This window comes from Sceloporus occidentalis, unplaced genomic scaffold (assembly GCF_023333645.1).
Source record: "Sceloporus occidentalis isolate IW3139 unplaced genomic scaffold, rSceOcc1.0.p SCAF_411, whole genome shotgun sequence".
Lineage (NCBI taxonomy): Eukaryota > Metazoa > Chordata > Lepidosauria > Squamata > Phrynosomatidae > Sceloporus > Sceloporus occidentalis.
The window spans coordinates 19,210-40,342 of NW_028317391.1; the positions used below are offsets into that span (position 1 = coordinate 19,210).

The following is a 21,133-nucleotide window of genomic DNA, read 5'->3' on the forward strand; positions in this document are numbered from 1 at the left end:
TAACCATCAATTATCCTTTAAAACTTAAACTTGGATCACCGAACACAACGTGCCATTGGAACACAGGAGTGATGGGAGTGATAAAGGGCCATTGGAACACAGGAGTGATGGGAGTGATAAAGGGCCATTGGCACACAGGAGTGATGGGAGTGATAAAGGGCCATTGGCACACAGGAGTGATGGGAGTGATAAAGGGCCATTGGAACACAGGAGTGATGGGAGTGATAAAGGGTCTCTGTACGTCTATGAAGAGATTCCATTAAAAATCAGCCGTTTCCAGCTACAGTAGTCATTTACAGCATTAACCCCGTCTGCGCTGGATTTCCCATTCATTTAATTTTATGGGGAAAATGTGCTTTTCTTTCAATAACAGTGACCCCAAACTTTAGAACGGCCGGGTATTAATGAGTGATAAATGCTTGTTTAACAAAGAAAAGACTAATTGAACTCATGTAATATTTTCTGTTGTAGAGTCGATGATGCTGAAGGGCAGCGATTGTCTCGACGCAGCCAAAGCCTGCAACCTAGACGACACGTGCAAGAAGTACCGCTCGGCGTACATCAATCCGTGCACCAACAGCATGTCCAACGAGGTCTGCAACCGGCGCAAGTGTCACAAAGCCCTGCGCCAGTTCTTCGACAAGGTCCCCCCGAAGCACAGCTACGGGATGCTCTTCTGCTCCTGCAAGGACTTCGGGTGCACGGAGCGCCGGCGGCAGACCATCGTCCCCGCGTGTTCCTACGAGGAGAAGGAGAAGCCCAACTGCCTGGGTCTGCAGGAGTCCTGCAAGACCAACTACATCTGCAGGTAACGCCGCCATCTTTAACCGCATCGCCGGCTCACTTCTACCGCGGTAAATGACATCACGGTTGTAGCGAAACCGCGTGGATTTACTACCTGCACCCATTCTATTTATTACAGATATCTGGGGAAAAGCCGAGAGCTTTTGGGAAAGTAAAATATCAGAATGAGCAGAATTGTATCCGTCCGAGGCTTTAGTCGGTGACCAAATTAACACCGCCGTATATTTGCTTTAAAGGCTATTCTGTTCCCCTCCATGTTGGATACACTTTTGCCCCATAAAAGAATATTTACCCCCAGAGTATAACAGCGTGAGGTCACTTTCAGGGAAGAATATCATTTTTGTTCATTTAAATGTAGTGTGGCTGTCGGGGGGACTGACGGTCGGGACGGACACCAAATACCGATTCCAAGAATGAAGACACCCGGCTAAGAACTGTCATGATCCATACCTCCTAAACGTCATTCACTCAAATCCCTGCTGCCCCTCTCTCCCCCTGATACCCCTCTGTCCTCCCCTGAAATGTCATGTTGTGCAAATCACCGGCTGCTGCCGGCCGGCAGAGACCTGCGCATGCGGGGGGGTCTGACGACGCTTCTTCGTGCATCGGTTCCACTGGGGGCTTTAAAACAGCGATGGAAACCAAACGGACGGCGTCGGTTGGGGGGAACCAGCAGCCCTACCACAAATGAGCCGTTTTTAACCCCTTCGGGACCGTTTTTTTCCCATACTCTACTATTATGTTTGTTAAACCCCCTTTTGCATGTTTGATGAACCCGCACAAATTATACATCATATTCAGGATGAGTGGGGACTTAAAATAATAGAAATATTATTTGTGAAAACAGTAAAAACTATAGTAAAATAGAAAAAAAAATGTGCTTAATTTTTCTTCTACACAGTACAGTGCCGCAGCTGATTAATGACCCCCCCCATACATCCATTATACGTTCCAGAGGGACACATCCATGCTTTACATATCACCCTATAATACGCGTCTATTAATACTTAAGGGGTTTGGGGGTAGTAATTTTTTTTATAAGTTTTTTATTACATTTTTTATAATATAATTATAATTTTTTATTTACCGCTACATCCCGATGGCTGTGAACAGGTTAATCGCTTTGACCTTGCCATCAATTTCCAATGGATCAGAAATCACAACATGCATTGAAAGCGTAGGAAATTAGTAGAACAGCCTCCCAGCAGAAGTGGTAGGAGAGGATTTAAACATGCATGAATCTAAGACGAGACCAAGGGCTGATTAAGGTTTGAGCCGAATGGGGCTGATCTGACACTTATTGATGAAAAAAGCCACAAAGTATATGTTGGTTTTTTTTAATAAAACAAGCAAAACTTAAAAAAAGAATATTTTTTTATTTTTATTTGAGTAATATTATATTTTTGGTGAGTTTTTCCCCGTTTTTGGTCGATATGCAGACGGGAGCGCGTGGTGTCGCGGAGCAGACTGTTCATTATTTCTCACACAATATATCTGCGATGAGACGATCAGAAATCCGCGACCCGGGTCCCGCCGCCAAGATCCGGACCATGGTTCTTTCTTGTTTTTTTGGCCTAAAATCGATGTCAGATTCCTGCGAACGGCCGAGTTTACGATCCGTGGAACGTTTTTTGTTTCATTATCAGATAAAAACCGAAAATCAATTACAGGCAAATAAAGCGCTTGGCGCGGAGAAGACCTTTTGCTGACCGCGGATCGGATTCTCGGCTCGACGTTCCGTCCAAACCCGAAAATGTCCATTTCGCTTATTCCTTTAAACTCATTGCACGTTATTTCACCCCAGAGCAAAAGTTTCATAAAAATCAGCCTTTTTTGCCCTAATTATCCGGCTCGATTTCCTTCCTCTCCAGAGCCCCTCGCCTGATGACTCCGCTCCACGCAGAGAATAAATCAGGAGATAATTAAATTAATTGTTTGCGTTCTTCCGATGGTCTGGTTTCATTTTTTTCCTGACTTCTGTGCAATTCGCATTATTTAGGGAATTGGGCAATAAAAATATGTTTCCTCCTCCGCAACCTGTTACACGCAGGCATCCACGGACCTTGGCAGGCGCTGCTTCTCTGCCTCGGAAGCCGTTTCTTTTTTGGAGGAATTGGGGTTTTAACTCTTTGAAGCCGAGACCGGTGGCAGCTCGTGGCAGAGCCAGCCTTATGTCACCCGTCCTGGAGTTCTCTCCCTTCTCTTTCTCTACCGGCCACCAGCGATAAGTGCCCGGGGAGAGATTAACAGATCCGTCTTACCCCCGCACCACGACTGCTTGCTGCCCCCCTTTTATTTTCAAGCTCCCTCCCACCTATCGAGGGCAGTTTTAATGAATAAGGACTTTGTGTTATGATGTCATACACCAGTGTCTTACATCATCAGGCGTCCAGTTATGGCACAAAGCCATAGAAATCATCTGGGCTTTAATCAATGAGGACTTTGTGTTATGATGTCATACACCAGTGTCTTACATCATCATGCGTCCAGTGATGGCACAAAGCCATAGAAATCATCTGGGCTTTAATCAATGAGGACTTTGTGTTATGATGTCATACACCAGTGTCTTACATCATCATGCGTCCAGTGATGGCACAAAGCCATAGAAATCATCTGGGCTTTAATCAATGAGGACTTTGTGTTATGATGTCATACACCAGTGTCTTACATCATCATGCGTGCAGTTATGGCACAAAGCCATAGAAATCTCATCTGGGCTTTAATCAATGAGGACTTTGTGTTATGATGTCATACACCAGTGTCTTACATCATCAGGCGTCCAGTTATGGCACAAAGCCATAGAAATCATCTGGGCTTTAATCAATGAGGACTTTGTGTTATGATGTCATATACCAGTGTATTACATCATCATGCGTGCAGTTATGGCACAAAGCAACCTGCTGTATCAATACCACTTAACCCTTGCATTTCTGGGCTTTTTTTGGGGTGTCTCATATATATCGAGGCAATATTTAAGAACATTTATTAAAAAAGAAGAAAAAATCACAGTTCATAGAACACCAGAGATAAAGGATACAAAGTGTCGATTTGCGTTTTCTGAGCACAGAAGGGGTTAATCTAAAATCCCCCCCCCCCCCCATCCTCACAGACCGTTCTGTTCCTTCGCCTACAAGAACTGGGTCAGGTTTATAATAAAAGCGTCATATCCCGGGAATGGCCTGGCCGGGATCCAGCGGATGCATCTCATCTCCTCGCCGGGCTCTTTCTGACCTTCATGTTGCCCACTTTTTTTTTTACTTTTTTCTTTTTTCCCGAAGAGCAGGAGGTGAGGAAGCGCATGTTCCGGGGGGGGGGGGGATTAAAGCGGATTCTGCCTTTTGTTCAGTTTTTTATCAAAAGATGGAAACAGACTAGATTAGAGCAAAACTCTAAAAACCGCATGTCCAAGGATTTCTGATATCGGAAAAGATTGTTTTGGTATTTAAATAAAAGGGTAATTTCCATAAAAAGGAGTTATTTCTAAAGTTATTACACAGAAAAGCTTTTAAATGTTTACCAAAACCATTTATAATCAATACATATATATATATATATATATATACCCTACTGATGGCTATTAGCGGAACTCGGTGGGGAATAACGTATTTATTTACCCCATTTAATGTATAAAGCCGTTCCCTGCTGTTTCTATACACATTATCGGGGCTTTTAGGGCCGTAGAACCCTGCGATCCCCTCATACCCAGCAAACATTCTGACCTCCTAGAAAAGAGGGGCATCGGGGGGGGGAGAGGGGCATCGGGGGGGGGGAGAGGTGCATCGGGGGAGGAGAGAGGAGCATCGGGGGAAGAGAGGGGTAACAGGGGAGGGAGAGAGGGGTAACAGGGGAGGAGAGAGGTGCATGATGGGGGGGCACGTGAGGCACAAGTGTTTGAGCAAGGGACTGGACAAACTAAAAGGGACAGCCTGTTACTGTGGGTACGAGTGGGGGCTGTTTGGAAGGGGTTATTGTGTCAGCAGTCGCCGGCGCAGAGATACTCCGTACCAGGGGCTCGGATCTGCGTGTGTTAATGCGGGATGCGTCGCTGTGAATGCGTCGGTGGCTGCGGATCTGTGCGCCTCCCTGATTACGTGAAATGTAAAGATTCTGCTTGCGCTTTCTTGTTATCGGGTAAATTTGGGCTTTCTGTGGCTGTTATAACTTGCTTTTATCACAGTCGCACTTAGCTTTGTTTTTGGTCCCATATATATGAGTCCTGGAGGTGTAGCCGCCTGGGGGGTTTCCTGTGCGTTGCCCCCGGGTCCTACCTGCCCCCTGAGCAGATTCACGCAGTTAGGGTAACCAGTCGAGATTTTTCTATAATTTTTGTAATCATTTCAATATTATTATTTTTTTCTTGCTATTTCCTGTAATAATGATAATTGTCAGATATTTTGTGTTGTGTTGCCATGGAAACATGAGATTCATTAGCACGCTGTTAGATATTGTTATGGAACGTTGGCGACTCCCCATCTGTATCCGTATGTCCATATAATGCTTTTTTGTCACCCAGCACGCTGCGTTGGGGTAATAGAATACATTTATTGTTAAGAGAAGAAAATTATGTTTGATTTTATTTAAAAAAAAAAACATTTATTTCTGCGACGCCCCCCGCCCCCCCACAGCCACCTAACAGATTTAATGCACCAATTTTTGTGTTTGATTCTCAATGATTCAAACAAAGCCAGATTTTTCCTCCCCATCCAGCGCTGACCGAATGCTGGCGGCCTCCACTGCCCTGCCCCCCCATACCCCCCCCCCCGGGCAGCCGCGTCTCCTCGCACTCCTCGTGTCTTGGGATTAAAGGAACGTTTAAACAAGGAGCCCAGAAGTGAATCCATAAACCCTCCTGTTTGATCATCAGAGATCAGAGTCTTTTGAAGTCTTAATGAGAATTTAATGGATTTTCTCCAGGATCCTCGTATTCCTGCCGATCATTGACCCAGCGCCGGTGGTAACGGCCATTAAAGAAATATCTGCCTTACATGTCAGTGAGACTCATTGATTACCATTTACCCCAACTCTATATACCCCGACACAATACACCCCGACATTATACACCCCGACACTATACACCCCGATCCTATACACCCTGACCCTATATACCCCGACACTATACACCTCAACTGTATACACCCCGACACTATACACCCCGATCCTATACACCCCGACACTACACACCCTGACCCTATATACCCCAACACTATACACCCCGACCCTATACACCCCGACACTACACACCCTGACCCTATATACCCCAACACTATACACCCCGACCCTATACACCCCGACACTATACACCCTGACCCTATATACCCCGACACTATACACCTCAACTGTATACACCCCGACACTATACACCCCAACTTTATACAGCCTGACACTATACACCCCGACTCTTTACCCCCTGACGCCATACACTCCGACACTATAAGGCTTCATATTCATTAAGATCTGGAATGTTGCTCAGAAATACAGTTTTTTTAGCGGCTCAGTTAATTCTTTTTGTTTTTTGTTATAAAGATATTAGTTTATTATTTATTTATTAGTGATTTATTTTATTTTATTCATAGCCCCCGGTAACCCCCGGATACAGGAAATGAGAAATTCGAAATAAGTGAAATTTTATTGTTAAATATAAAAGTAGATTCAGTTCTCGTAAAGACGCGACAACAAAGAGTTTTCAAAAAAGCCGCCTTGTGTGTGATTCAGACATCTTTACTCCCTGCTCTCAGGATTATTCCTCCCCATTAACGCATCTCTCCCCTGTTAAATTGTTGATTGGTTCAGGCAACATTTGTAAGGGGGAGGAGAAGGCAGAGAAGTTACGAGCAGGAAGTTGATCACATTATGCTGGCTCTGCCACAGGCTGCCACCAAGATCAGCTTCGCTGAAATAAAAAAAAAATCCCTAATTTTTAAGCCAATTATCTCCAAAAAAGAAGCAAAAATCGCAGGATCGGGTAATTTTAACAAATGAATTGACTTGTGCTAAACTTGGTTTCATTGTTTCCTAAACTTGTCATTATGCCTCACACCAAACACCCCCCCCCCATACATACCTTTGGGGTAATATTTCAGCATCTGCTACAAACGCTAATTCCTCCCCAGCGCCCGCCGACCGTGTCCTGTTTGCAGCCGTAATCTGTAGATCACTAAAACTTCGAAAATAGATTTAATTATGCGAGATAATCAGACCCCAAACGTGTTTTTGATGTTAACAGCAATCCGCGGCACTTTGTGTGATCCAACACAACAGACTAATCTTTTACAATGAAAGCTCCTGTAATCTGCGGTTTTTGCTTTGATTCCCAATATCTGAGCTTTTAGCAGAAAAAACGCGGCATAAGGAAGAGGATTCTCTCGCTTAGGGCCCTTTTTGTTTTTTATTATAATTGCAGTTTGCCCCTGTACATGCTACAGTAAGCCCTGCCCCTGGGGATGCCACACCCCTGAGGATGCTACAGTAAGCCCTGCCCCTGAGGGTGCTACACTAAGCCCTGCCCCTGAGGATGCCACACCCCATAAAAAATAAATTTTTCAAGCATATTAAAATGATTAAACCAACTTATTAACAATCGATGATTCAGATAAAATGATATTATTGTATTTCTTTTTTAGGTCTCGCCTCGCGCATTTCATGGCGGACTGCCAGCCGGACCCTCGCTCCGCCAGCGGGTGTTTAAAGGAGAATTACGCCGAATGCTTACTGGCCTATTCTGGGCTTATTGGTAAGAAAACCTTAATTTTCTTGGCATTTAGGTGAAATGAGGTTCCGGGAACGATTTACTAAATGATTGTTACTGTTGCGAGTGCTGCAGATAATTGTCACGCATTCTCTCGTGCCGGTGGGCAGCCATCTGCAGTAACGCCGACCCGGCTTTATGACTCTTGTGACGGATCGTCCTGTGCCCCAGACTGGACGCCTCCGCCCGTCAGCTCCTTCCCTCTCCCAGTAAGCGGACGCGCTGTGGCTGTCCGAAGAAAGCAGTCACAGACCAGCACTTTCTTCAATCATGAGACAGAACTTCATGCTTTGAGGTTAAAAACAGAACTCTCTTTATTACAAACACACAGAACTTATATACAATCTCCATTCACTGTGCACCGAACCCAACCCCCAATCCCATCAGCCACATCCCATCACAAATCCCATCACTCACATCCCATCACAAATCCCATCAGCCACATCCCCTCACAAATCCCATCACTTACATCCCCTCACAAATCCCATCACTCACATCCCATCACAAATCCCATCACTCACATCCCCTCACACATCCCATCACAAATCCCATCACTTACATCCCCTCACAAATCCCATCACTCACATCCCATCACAAATCCCATCACTCACATCCCCTCACAAATCCCATCAGCCACATCCCATCACAAATCCCGTCACCCACATCCCCTCACAAATCCCATCACTCACATCCCATCACAAATCCCATCAGCCACATCCCATCACAAATCCCATCAGCCACATCCCCTCACAAATCCCATCACTCACATCCCATCACAAATCCCATCAGCCACATCCCCTCACAAATCCCATCAGCCACATCCCCTCACAAATCCCATCAGCCACATCCCATCACAAATCCCATCAGTATACAGGGGATGTATCAGGTGAGGGGATTACAGAATACAATGGGTTCCCCCACCTGTGTTATCCCCCCTGTAGTGCGGGGGCCGTCTGGGCAGACAGGGCTGTGTTGGCTGATTAAGAGCCCCAGCCAGATTATAGGATCGTCTCTCTGAAGGCTGGGGCTGAAGCCACATTCAAACCGGGTACAAATAAATATAATAATAATAATAATAAATATAATAAATATAAATATAATAATAATAAATATAATAATAATGATAAATATAATAATAATGATAAATATAATAATAATAATAAATATAATAATAATAATAACAGTGACGATCAGACAGGGTTTTTCACAACTCTGAAACGACATTCATTTGCCGCTGGATTTATCTTCATTTTCTCCCGTAAACAATAAAAGTAAATCGGGTCCAGACGATGCAGATTTATTGCGATTCTTATTAATGTTTTTTAAGCGCCAACATATTCTGTAGCGCTGTACAATTTAGATATGGAGTATTTAAAGGGGCATCCCCGCCATCACACGCACTTTAACGCTTCGATCGAAGCAGCCAATCAGTGAGGAGAACTGTCAGACCGCAGTGGAGGAGGGGAGCTTACAGCTCTGTCGCTGCAGCTTCTCCCTAAGTGCTTTAATTAATTTATTTGATAAATGCGTATTAAACCTGTAAAGCTGCCAGGAGTTCAGGACTTTCGCACACAGCGCTTTTGGCACGAATAGCGGGCTGGTGAGCTTACACTCTAAAGCAGGCATGTGGGTGTTTGATGGATCCCATTCACCCAAACTGTAAACAGGAACGTTCTAACGTCTCACGGATGACAGAAAAGATAAACCTGCGCTGCGTGCGCCGCCCGAGAACGAGCTTTATATGGAAATTCACTAAAACGATGAACAAACAGAGCGCGGCGTACGGAGCGCGGCCGTGCGGAATGCGGGGTTCGTCTGCGAGGCTCGCCAAGCCTCTGCGTTTGGATTTAATGTCAAAATCTGTCCTAATATTTTCAGTGGTTTGAGGAACGATCTAAACTTTATTATCTGCCGTGAAATCCGGCGTCGTGTAAACCAACTCTAAGCCATAGCTACCAAGTATCCAGTTTTTTGTCGAGAGTCCTAATTTTTGGGCCACTGTCCCGCAGTCAGACGCTGCAGCCCCGCAGTGATGATCAAGGGGCCCGGTAACTTCTCCAAACACATAGAGACCAGGACCCTGCCGGCAGATCGGCCCCCGGGGGCCCCCATCTCGTCGCCTGTTTCTCCCGCTGTAAAGACTCAAACCTTAATCAGTCGTTGGTCTCGTCTTAGATTTAGGAGCCGTATATCTATCCCATGCATGTTTAATACCCTCACTGTATTACCCTCTACCACTTCTGCTGGGAGGCTGTTCCACTTATCTACCACCCTCTTGGATCTCCTCTCATTGTAATCCTCCATATAAGCTGTAATTAATTTGAAGCATTATCTTCATCTACGGGTAATAATTATAACTCATCATGTTTGGGGTTTTCTCCTCTCCAGGTACGTCGATCACCCCCAATTACCTGGAGTCCAGCAGTCTGAGTGTCTCTCCCTGGTGCGACTGCAGCAACAGCGGGAATCACAACGACGACTGCCTAAAGTTCCTGAACTTCTTCAAGGACAACATCTGCCTCAGTGAGTATTTACTAGAAAGTGACGGCGGCTGAAAGTAATACAGTAATAACCCCCAGCGCTGTATACAGTAATAACCCCCAGCGCTGTATACAGTAATAACCCCCAGCGCTGTATACAGTAATATAACCCCCAGCGCTGTATACAGTAATATAACCCCCAGCGCTGTATACAGTAATATAACCCCCAGCACTGTATACAGTAATATAACCCCCAGCGCTGTATACAGTAATATAACCCCAGCGCTGTATACAGTAATATAACCCCCAGCACTGTATACAGTAATATAACCCCCAGCACTGTATACAGTAATATAACCCCCAGCGCTGTATACAGTAATATAACCCCCAGCGCTGTATACAGTAATATAACCCCCAGCGCTGTATACAGTAATATAACCCCCAGCGCTGTATACAGTAATATAACCCCCAGCGCTGTATACAGTAATATAACCCCAGCTCTGTATACAGTAATATAACCCCCAGCGCTGTATACAGTAATATAACCCCCAGCGCTGTATACAGTAATATAACCCCCAGCACTGTATACAGTAATATAACCCCCAGCACTGTATACAGTAATATAACCCCCCCGCGCTGTATACAGTAATATAACCCCCCCACGCTGTATACAGTAATAACCCCCAGCGCTGTATACAGTAATATAACCCCCAGCGCTGTATACAGTAATATACCCCCCAGCGCTGTATACAGTAATATAACCCCCAGCGCTGTATACATTAATAACCCCCAGCGCTGTATACAGTAATATAACCCCCAGCGCTGTATACAGTAATATAACCCCCAGCGCTGTATACAGTAATATAACCCCCAGCGCTGTATACAGTAATATAACCCCCAGCGCTGTATACAGTAATATAACACCCAGCGCTGTATACAGTAATAACCCCCAGCGCTGTATACAGTAATACCCCCCCCAGCGCTGTATACAGTTATATAACCCCCTGCGATGTATACAGTTGGTTGAGGGCAAAAAACGGATTTTATGTCATTTTGTTCCCATAACCCCCTTATTTGCAGACCTGGAGCCGCCGTTGCTGTCAGTCATGTGATATTTTGGGTGACTTTCCCGCCTCAAACCCCACACTGAGCTGACGCTTTATGGCGATGCTAATGAAGTCCGTTCCTCCATAGACTTTCATTAGAGAGTCTAGCTGGGTGATTTAGACTGAGCCATTCTATTGTTCCCCACAGGCAGTATGAGTCGGGGGTTTAGTAGATCGGGGGTCAGATAACAGAGCGAGAATCATACAAACGGCTGATATGCAGCTGCCTGAAAACATTTATATTATGGGGGAAAAACTGGGGTAAAGAAGAAAACAGAGCGATATTTGTGAAAACAGTTTTTAAGCGGCTGTTGCTGCCCCTTTAAAGCGAGTCGCTCCCCCTAAAAGCATCTTCTTGCTCCGTGTATCCTCGGCAATCAACATATTGCGTTTTTTAATTTTATTTCCTGAATTATAAATCTGAAAATCCCTCAAATTCCCCCAAGACTTGATTAAAACTGTTTTCTATTCATTTAGCGGAGGAGAGGGAACATGAAACGGAGCGCAGGTAATTTACTCCCGCTCCGAGCGCACTACCTTTCAAATAGCCCCAATCTTTTAAACTTTTACAATGCAAACTTTTTATCATTTCCCTTTTTCCCATAATTATGTAAATGGCATGGAAGCTACAAAAGAAAGTAATTCCCTGTATTGGGGTTTTTCGTGTTTTTTTATTATTATGATTGTTTCTGTTCAGGCGAAAAAGAAAAAAACCCCGAACCATCTTTATTGTAACACGACACAGATTGTAAAGCGGAAATTCGTGGATGGCGGTTGGCGTTCCCATGTGAACAATGTTCTCGCATTTTATTACTTTCATTTTTTTGCCAATGAGGTATAGAAATAATTTAGAATGTAAACCATTAACCCAGATATGGAATCTTTACTGAGAACGACGCGTTATAAAAATATTTTCATTATTAGCCGGGAATTACGGGGAGCTGTTTAATAAAACTGCGCAACCTAATGAGGCGGTCGCTGCGGTCGCGCGTTGGATCCACCAAGTTAAGATGCAGCGAGAATGGGAAAAGCGTGAAAAAAAAGTGATATTAATAATAAAAGAGCTCAAATTCTTGCATTTGTAACGGGGCTTAGAATTCTATGCGATAAACGTCCGCTTTAATCAATAACAGAGCCGCGGGAGCTGCATAGTAATAATCCAAGCTTGGTAGAAAACATTTATATAAGAGCTATAATGTTTAACAGATATCAGATAGAATGTATATCGGATAGAATGTATATCAGATAGAATGTATATCGGATAGAATGTATATCAGGTAGAATGTATAACATATAGAATGTATATCGGATAGAATGTATATCGGATAGAATGTATATCGGATAGAATGTATATCGGATAGAATGTATAACATATAGAATGTATATCAGGTAGAATGTATATCGGATAGAATGTATATCAGATAGAATGTATATCGGATAGAATGTATATCAGATAGAATGTATATCGGATAGAATGTATAACATATAGAATGTATATCGGATAGAATGTATATCGGATAGAATGTATATCGGATAGAATGTATATCAGATAGAATGTATATCGGATAGAATGTATAACATATAGAATGTATATCGGATAGAATGTATAACATATAGAATGTATATCGGGTAGAATGTATGAGAGATAGAATGTATATCGGATAGAATGTATGAGAGATAGAATGTATGAGAGATAGAATGTATATCGGATAGAATGTATAACATATAGAATGTATATCGGGTAGAATGTATATCAGATAGAATGTATATCAGATAGAATGTATATCGGATAGAATGTATATCGGGTAGAATGTATATCGGATAGAATGTATATCGGATAGAATGTATGAGAGATAGAATGTATATCGGGTAGAATGTATATCAGATAGAATGTATATCGGATAGAATGTATATCAGATAGAATGTATATCGGATAGAATGTATATCGGATAGAATGTATATCGGGTAGAATGTATATCGGATAGAATGTATATCAGGTAGAATGTATATCGGATAGAATGTATAACATATAGAATGTATATCAGGTAGAATGTATATCGGATAGAATGTTTTATAGTCTCCTTTCTGCCTGAAGGATCTGCATTTTTGGTTCGTTTTCTTTGGTTTTGTTACTAAGACGAGCGTTGTTGTTGTTTGTAGAGAACGCTATCCAAGCTTTCGGTAACGGCACGGATATCAGACAGCAGGCAGAGGCGGTACAAACCACAACATCGACCACCGCGGTAATTGCCAAAATGAAGCCAAAGGACCCGGGATTCACGGACACGCTGCACATTTCCAATGAGATTCCCACACACAACGGGCTGCCAGCATGCGCGAACCTACAGGTACTAGAATGTGACTGTGTGACACGTGTTCCTCTGTGTTCTAGAGTTCACATGTTCTTATGTGATACTTTTCCACCACACGTTCCTTTGTAAAGGATTGATATTCCCCCCCCCCCCCGTGTTCTGCCACCAATGCCTTTATGGGAGTTCTTTTAAGGTTCTAGGTGTCTGCTTTAGGTCCCTCTGTGTTCCAGAGTTCTGCCACCAGTATTCAGAAAGTCTTGCACTGTTCCTGTAGGGTTCTAGAGTTCTATTGCAAGTTCCTCTTATGTTTTATAAAGAATAGTCGGCCCCGGTAAATATTTTCCTTTATTAAATGTATAGTTTGGGGGTTTTTTTGCTGCCGTCACCGCCTGGTCGTTGGCTGCGTATAAAAGCCGCGGCGCGTCCGGTCCGGGATATGAGCGATTGGGAACCTCGTTGACTTCTCCTCCTTCCTTTCGTTATCGCAGCGAAGGCTTTCCGTGTAAATCGAGCCGCAGAACCTGCAATTAGCACGGAAATGTTCCTCCTCCCCGGGTTAATCGACTCTCAGCGCGCTTGCAGGAAAGGTGTGTGTATTTTGCGAGCTACTTAGCAGATCGGCGGCAAAGCGTCTCATTATCCTCTCCATCATCCGCTCGAGTGCGACCGAGACACCTTCACGGGCTTTAAAGGGATGTTAATTCCGGTTACTGAGCGTTAGATTAACGCGTTTAAACCTCTGCATAAAATATCCCTGAAGAACGCTTTTCGGGCTCATTTGCAATCGCGTTAAGCGGCTGAAGAATATTTATTTTTTTTTGCCGGTTATTATAAAGAATATTTTGCTTTATAAAACGTGATTTATAGCGGACTTGGGATATTTTCACTATAATTGTGGGTTTGCGCGGCTGGGTCTGGGATCCGCTCTTTCTGTATGTGCGGTATCTATACGGTATCTATACGGTATCTATACGGTCAGTAGGTCCCAGTGATCGGCGCTTTTGTTGTTTGAGGCAGAAGAGCAGGAAACCCCCATGAAGTTCTGCGGGGGTCCCGTAGTCCCCTGTGATTTCCCTGCAGTGAATCCGGCGCTCGCTCCGGTCTATGTCGCCGGTACAGCCCGAGCCGACGGCCGACACGCTGTACGTGAAACCAAACGATTGCCACGAATAAAGCCGCATTGTGCTGTTATGAAGGCGAAACATGGCAGGCGTAACGATGACATTTGGTCCAAATCCGTACGTTATTACACTGTGTGCCCCCCGCGTGCCCCCCCACGCGTGTAACTAATTGGACGACATTATAGCTTTAACCCTCTGTCCCTTATAGGTTTATTTCCAGTGTAATGTGTATGACCCCCGTCTCTGTGTGCGTGCATTTACTACACAGGGTCTGTGTGCACTGTATATATATATATACACACACACACATATACACCCGTTTGGGGTCACTTAGAAATTTCCTTGTTTTTGAAAGAAAAGCACACTTTCCCCATTAAAATAACTCCAGCGCAGACGGGGTTAATGCTGTAAATGACTATTGTAGCTGGAAACGGCTGATTTTTAATGGAATCTCTTCATAGACGTACAGAGGCCCTTTATCACTCCCATCACTCTTGTGTGCCAATGGCCCTTTATCACTCCCATCACTCCTGTGTTCCAATAGCCCTTTATCACTCCCATCACTCCTGTGTGCCAATGGCCCTTTATCACTCCCATCACTCCTGTGTTCCAATGGCCCTTTATCACTCCTGTGTTCAAATGGCCATTTATCACTCCCATCACTCCTGTGTTCCAATGGCCCTTTATCACTCCCATCACTCCTGTGTTCCAGTGACCCTTTATCACTCCCATCACTCCTGTGTTCCAATGGCCCTTTATCACTCCCATCACTTCTGTGTTCCAATGGCCCTTTATCACTCCCATCACTCCTGTGTTCCAATGGCCCTTTATCACTCCCATCACTCCTGTGTTCCAATGGCCCTTTATCACTCCCATCACTCCTGTGTTCCAATGGCCCTTTATCACTCCCATCACTCCTGTGTTCCAATGGCCCTTTATCACTCCCATCACTCCTGTGTTCCAGTGACCCTTTATCAAAAGTTTAAAAGGATAATTGATGGATAGAAAACCCTTTTTGTAATTATGTTACAGCCAGAAATGTCTTTGTTTTCCATAAAATCAGCTGAGTGACCCCAAACTTTTCAGTGGTCATGTTCATTGGTATATTGACACATGTTAAAAATGTACGTAAACCACACGGCCCACAACTGGGCGTCAGAACACAACAGGTAGCCGGGGGTCTCTGTAAAATAAAAAGGGCTCTTGGCACCTGAGACGGGGGTCCCGCTCCGCTCTGACATCACATCAGCTATCAGACGCGGAGTGGGGTGTCGGGGCGATGCCCCCGGGTGGCCGGGCGATGCCCCCGGGTGGCCGAATAGCACCCCTCCCTGTGCAGCACCTGGGGCAGCTTCCCAATATACCTCATATATACGGTATATATACCGCCCCGTCCCCCGGAATAAACAGAAGATGGAGTAGATGGTAGGTGTGCGGTGAAATGCGTTGGCTGCGGGCTCCAGTCGGTTGCATTCTCTGGAGTCCTGTCCTTAGTTTGCCCCTGGAAGCGTTTCTGTACCGTGGCCGGTCGGGTATAAAGATGCCGCGATGCGTCGGGGTATTTCTTTGCGATGTGACGGGACGACGTATTGATCTTCACATCGGAGCGACACCGGCATCTGCCGAGACAGATAATTAAGAGCGGCTCATCATAACCCCACGAGACAGGCGAAGGACGGACTCCTTACAGGACGAGACAAGGGCTTGGATCTCCCGTGCAATCATTCCAAGTCCTCGTTAACGCAGCATCGCTTTCCTGCCTGCCGACGACACATCACAACAATTACACAACGATACATTGTTACAACTCTGTGTGCGACGCGTTTAACGAACCAACAGCTGTCGCCAAGAGCGGGTCCTCAGCCCGCGTTATCTTTCATTGCAGTAATTGGAGCCGCGGCCCCCTTGGCCGGGGCTGTTTAACCGTTTGGTTTGTTCTTCTAAATCTTGTTTCTGAAACGTTTCGCCAAAGGGGGCTTTGGAAACCTGTCCGGGGGGCCGGGGAGCATCATAAGCAGATGGAGTGAAACGCGCCGACTCAGCATTCTCATGTCTGACGGCAACTCTTTGACGTCTGCGATCTCGCCATGATGTCATCGAGGTTAAAAAGTTCTGAGCGAGTTCCGCTTCCCCTCGAGGGTCTCGGCGTGGAGCCCGTAAGACCCCCGGCTCGCCATCGTGTCGAGTTAATTGCTCATTCGTATCGGGAACATGAATACGACAAGCGGGGGTCTTGTTGACACAAATCCCTTGTGACTGGCGCCAAGTCATGCAAAAAATCGAGGCAATAATTGTCAACTTAACCATAAAGGCACTTTTTGTCTGAAATAACGTCGTGTTTTTGGAAGCGTTTGATCCTCAGAGGGAAAGTCGGGCTTTTATTATTCACGGCGCTCGAAGTCGGGCGAAGAAGACGCGGTTGGAAAGTGACGGCGTCTCTGTTTGCGGATAAAAAAATGGACACAAAAAAAGCATTATTAGAATTTCCTAAAGTCAGATATTAAAAATACGATCAAAGCTGTTTATTGGCCGACGTCTCAAAGGAAAACGTATCGGTTTCACCAGTAATCGGATGTTTTAAATAAATGCATGAAACTCATTCCCATCTATAAGCCGGAATCCTATTATTTCATAAAAGTGGGTTTATTAACCCCAGAAATTGACAAATATACCAAAAATTATTATTATTTTTTGTTATTTTAAACTATTTCGGTCGGGTCTCTTAATAATCTTTATTAGTAACGCTGTGATAGCCAAGCAAGGTCCTTCAGATATAAAAAAAATGAATCATTGGGATGAAAAATAATATCTCACATCATGAACCTTTTATTCTGTTTCACATGGAGATGAGATGGAACGGAAGGAAGTGGTGGATAGCTGGAACAGCCTCCCAGCAGAAGTGGTAGAGGGTAATACAGTGAGGGTATTAAACATGCATGGGATAGACATACGGCTCCTGAATCTAAGACTGATTGCGGTTTGAGTCTTTACAGCAGGGTTGTTTTCGGTACCAAATGTTCCCTGAATTAGGAATAAATATTTTTTGTATTTTGTGTATTTGATACTCCGTTGAATTAAGTTTTTTTGTTTTTTTTGGCATCTCTTTAAGGTTCCGCGCATGTTTTCTTTGCTCGGAATATGTTATCATTCAGAGTATTTTTGGAAACGTAATTATTCATCAGAGTTACACCTATCACTCCGCGCGTTAAAAAGAAGCGTTTTTCTATTTTCTTCCGTGTGCTCTGAATGTTATCCATTTTTTTTTCATGAATATAATAATAAACGGGTGGTTAGGGTACATGTGGCGTAGCCGTTGTTTTTCCGCCGTGGTCTCTCGGCCGGAATCGCAATCTTAGTAGATCCGAAAGTGAAGAATTTTGGGGAGTAAACTCTTAAAACTGGAGAATTTTACCCAAAGTGAAAACAGACCTGCGGAGGGTTAACGCCGAGTCCCGACACCTTCTCTTGTGATAATTAGACCTCGTGTTTCTTGTAGAACGTGACACTTCTGTTTATTCGATGTCACTGTGTGTGTTTTTGGTTCCGACGTGTAATTCTGTACCGTTTGTTATAATTCCCAGAGCCGCGGTTTTATCATCACAACCGCCGCGCCATCCGGCACTAACCCCCCCCCGCCCCCCCCCAGGCCCTTTATTATTATTTTCATTCATTAACCTTTATTCTACCATGCGATGGAATGTGTCAATTTTAAGAGGTTCTGGTTTTGGCTAGAAAAGGCAATGGAGACTCGTTTGGTTCCGGGTCTGTATTATAGATCAAAGTGGACCTGGCGTGAGCAACCCAAGGGTTAAAAGAGTCATGCGATCCGTTGATGCAGTAAGATAAAGTCATCACGTGTTTAGCAAACTGAAAATCCAATCAAAGACAAATCATTGAGGTGGCAGATCTGTCATTTTATTATTTCCTTTGCTTTTGTGTCACATGACAATAAAGCATTCCCTGGAAAAAAAAAAGTTAAAATCTGACATGATGGTTGAATTATTTCTGGGAAGATCGCTGTTTATAATAATAATGCGTGACGTTCAGCAGAGTTGGTGGAACTGCAGCTTTACAATACAAACCTAGAGGTTAGAACGTTGTCAGAGTTACTTTATTACCGACTCAATTATTTTATCTTTAACATTCTGCGTGTAATAAAAACATAAATAATAATAAAAGGGGCTTCGTCCGGAGGGAGCGGGGAGGATTTTACATCTGAACTGCGGTCCGCTTTCTCCTCCCCCACACATACAAAGGCTGCCTGAACCAATCAGCAACGATCAGCAACTTAACAATAGGGGAGAGAAAACGTAATGGGGAGGAATAAGCATGCAGACCCCACACATAAGGGGGGTTTCTAAGACCTACATTGATTATTTTAATCCATAAACGCCGTTACTTGGGTTTATTTAGTGTGTAGAAGGTTTGGGGTAAGTGACAGATCCGATCTAAGAGAGCGACGGAGACGTGAGATTTAGAGGGTGAGGCGAAGGACACGGCCGGCCGGTTCATCTGCTCTACTTCACCGTTAAACTCCATCACGTCCTAAATGACGACCGTTTGTTATATAAAGCACCCGCCGGGACATTTTGCTCTGTTTTACGACAACAACAAAGAGTCCCTGAAAGATCCGTATATCAGCCGCCGGAGTATAACGAGCTGCCAGCCGACAGCTCCGGCTAATTAATAGAAGTAATCACGCCGGCTTCCTCCCCGTCTCATTAACTTCAGCGGCCAGAATGAAAATCCTTTAAGCGAGCGACGCTTTGTGTATCTCCCGAGAAACGCGTCACGCAAACCGCCATTCATCGGAGGTTAACGAGCGGCTGCGACGCGCGTCGCCCGCTAATCAAACATCTCAATTAGTGTTGCTTTTTACCCTTTCTTTATTTTTTTCCAGGCGCATAAACTGGAATTCAACGACTCGTCCGACTCCCCGATCTGTGTCGCTGAGGTAAGATTCGTCCCGAAATAAACGAATAAAGTTTATTGACGCGTTGCCGTCGTCCAATGACCTTAATGCATTGATGTCACCTAAAGAAACATTATTCGTTGTGTTGGGGGCATTTGGGTCACAACTTACTCTATTCTCATTGGCCAACTCCTGCCCCCGTTATATCGCAGTTATTCACTAACAAGGGTAATGTCCACATTTTTGGGGTACAAATCACTATTTAAATGTCTGCTTAACGTTCTGAACTGTCCCAAAAATATTTAAACGACATCTTGTAAGCTCTGGTGAATATTAAACCAGCCAGTTTTTACAGAATGGAGCACTTCCAGGGCTTCCTCTACCTCCTTTCCTGCTGGAACAGGAAGTTGCGCGCGGCACAATGGCTTCCCCACACAGCACATTCTGAAAACAGAACGTTTTTTAATAAAGATGAGGAAACCGTTTCACAGAAGTTCAGAATTTGTATATTTCTGTAAACAGGATGATAAATAAAGGCCAAAAAAACTCAGAAATTGTTTTTTTAATTTTTCCCACTTTCACGGAAATCGCTTTTTTCCCCTCCATATCTTCATTAAGCGGCCATTTCACATACAATTGAATATTTTCTGATACTATGAAACATTTCTATTTTAAACTCAATGGGAATTTGCACCTCGGCTTTATTTATTATTGAATGATTTTGTATAAATTGTCACTTTTTTATTTTTTTATTAATAATTTCATAATTTGATATTTTTCTAAAAAAAAAAAATCTTTTTTTTTTTTTAAAGCACTCCCTTGGAAAAGACAACATGGTGGGGCGATCTTCCAGTAACCACATCCTGGCCGATAATTCCTCCGGATACCCCTCCAGACTCTGCACAACGCTTTTCATCATGGCGGCAACGCATTCGCTGCTCCTGACCCTGCGCGCCGCAGCGACATTATAAAGGACTTCTTCTACGGACTTATAACAGCAAAAAAAAAAAAAGCATATATATATAATTATTACTCACTTTCCTTCCCTGTCCGTCTGAAATCGCTGAACAAACCGCTCCGGAGTCGACCGAAGAAGACTAAAAGCTTTTGTGGCGTTTGGGGGTGTCCGGCCGGGGGCCGAAGCTCCTGGGCTTATATTTTATGGAGAATATGTCAGTTTGTTTGTTGAAAAACTGTTTTTTTTTTATTTTGAGCCACGTCTTTGCCGAAAAGCGTAATATGAGGTTTTTTTTAAAATCGTTTTTATCGTTTTATTTCCGACCTGAATTAAAAGGGAATCTTCAGATTTCGGCAGAAGAGCCTCCGGCGGGGATTCGGTGGCCGCGTCGGCTCCTTTCAGTAATAAGATGTGTTTTCTCTTCTGTTTCATGTTTTTCTTTGTCTTTTTTACCGTTCGGTGGTTTTTTCGGTGTTACCGGTTCTTGCGCTCGACCGCCAGACCTGTTCTGGAAAACGTTCTCCGGTTCTGAAAGCAGCGGAACCAACGGATCGGAATTCTGTTCGAGAGACACCTTGTTGGAAATATAGACATTTCTGTGGCCTGCCCATATAAGGGCATAGAATTTTTTTCCTGGAATTTGGGTTTAAAAAAAAATAAATATCAGAAGCAAATTGTAATCTGGGACCGGAGGA

The 21,133-nt window shown here is 44.1% G+C and overlaps 1 protein-coding gene across 1 annotated transcript; it reads left to right on the forward strand.

Moving 5' to 3' along the window:
• The first annotated feature begins 476 nt into the window (after positions 1–476).
• Positions 477–20,451, forward strand: LOC149272839 (GDNF family receptor alpha-1-like). Its single transcript, XM_089506677.1, has 6 exons — positions 477–808; positions 7,425–7,534; positions 9,938–10,072; positions 13,296–13,483; positions 19,469–19,522; positions 20,293–20,451. Exons 1-6 carry the CDS (start codon positions 477–479, stop codon positions 20,449–20,451), a joined length of 978 nt encoding a protein of 325 aa, XP_089362803.1.
• The last annotated feature ends 682 nt before the right edge of the window (positions 20,452–21,133 follow it).

Coding starts and splice junctions, on each gene's coding strand:
- LOC149272839 (XM_089506677.1), top strand. CDS start 477: ATGATGCTGAAGGGCAGCGATTGTCTCGACGCAGCCAAAGCCTGCAAC. Junction 7,535..9,937: donor GGCCTATTCTGGGCTTATTG/GTAAGAAAACCT, acceptor TCTCCTCTCCAG/GTACGTCGATCACCCCCAAT. Junction 10,073..13,295: donor CAAGGACAACATCTGCCTCA/GTGAGTATTTAC, acceptor TGTTGTTTGTAG/AGAACGCTATCCAAGCTTTC.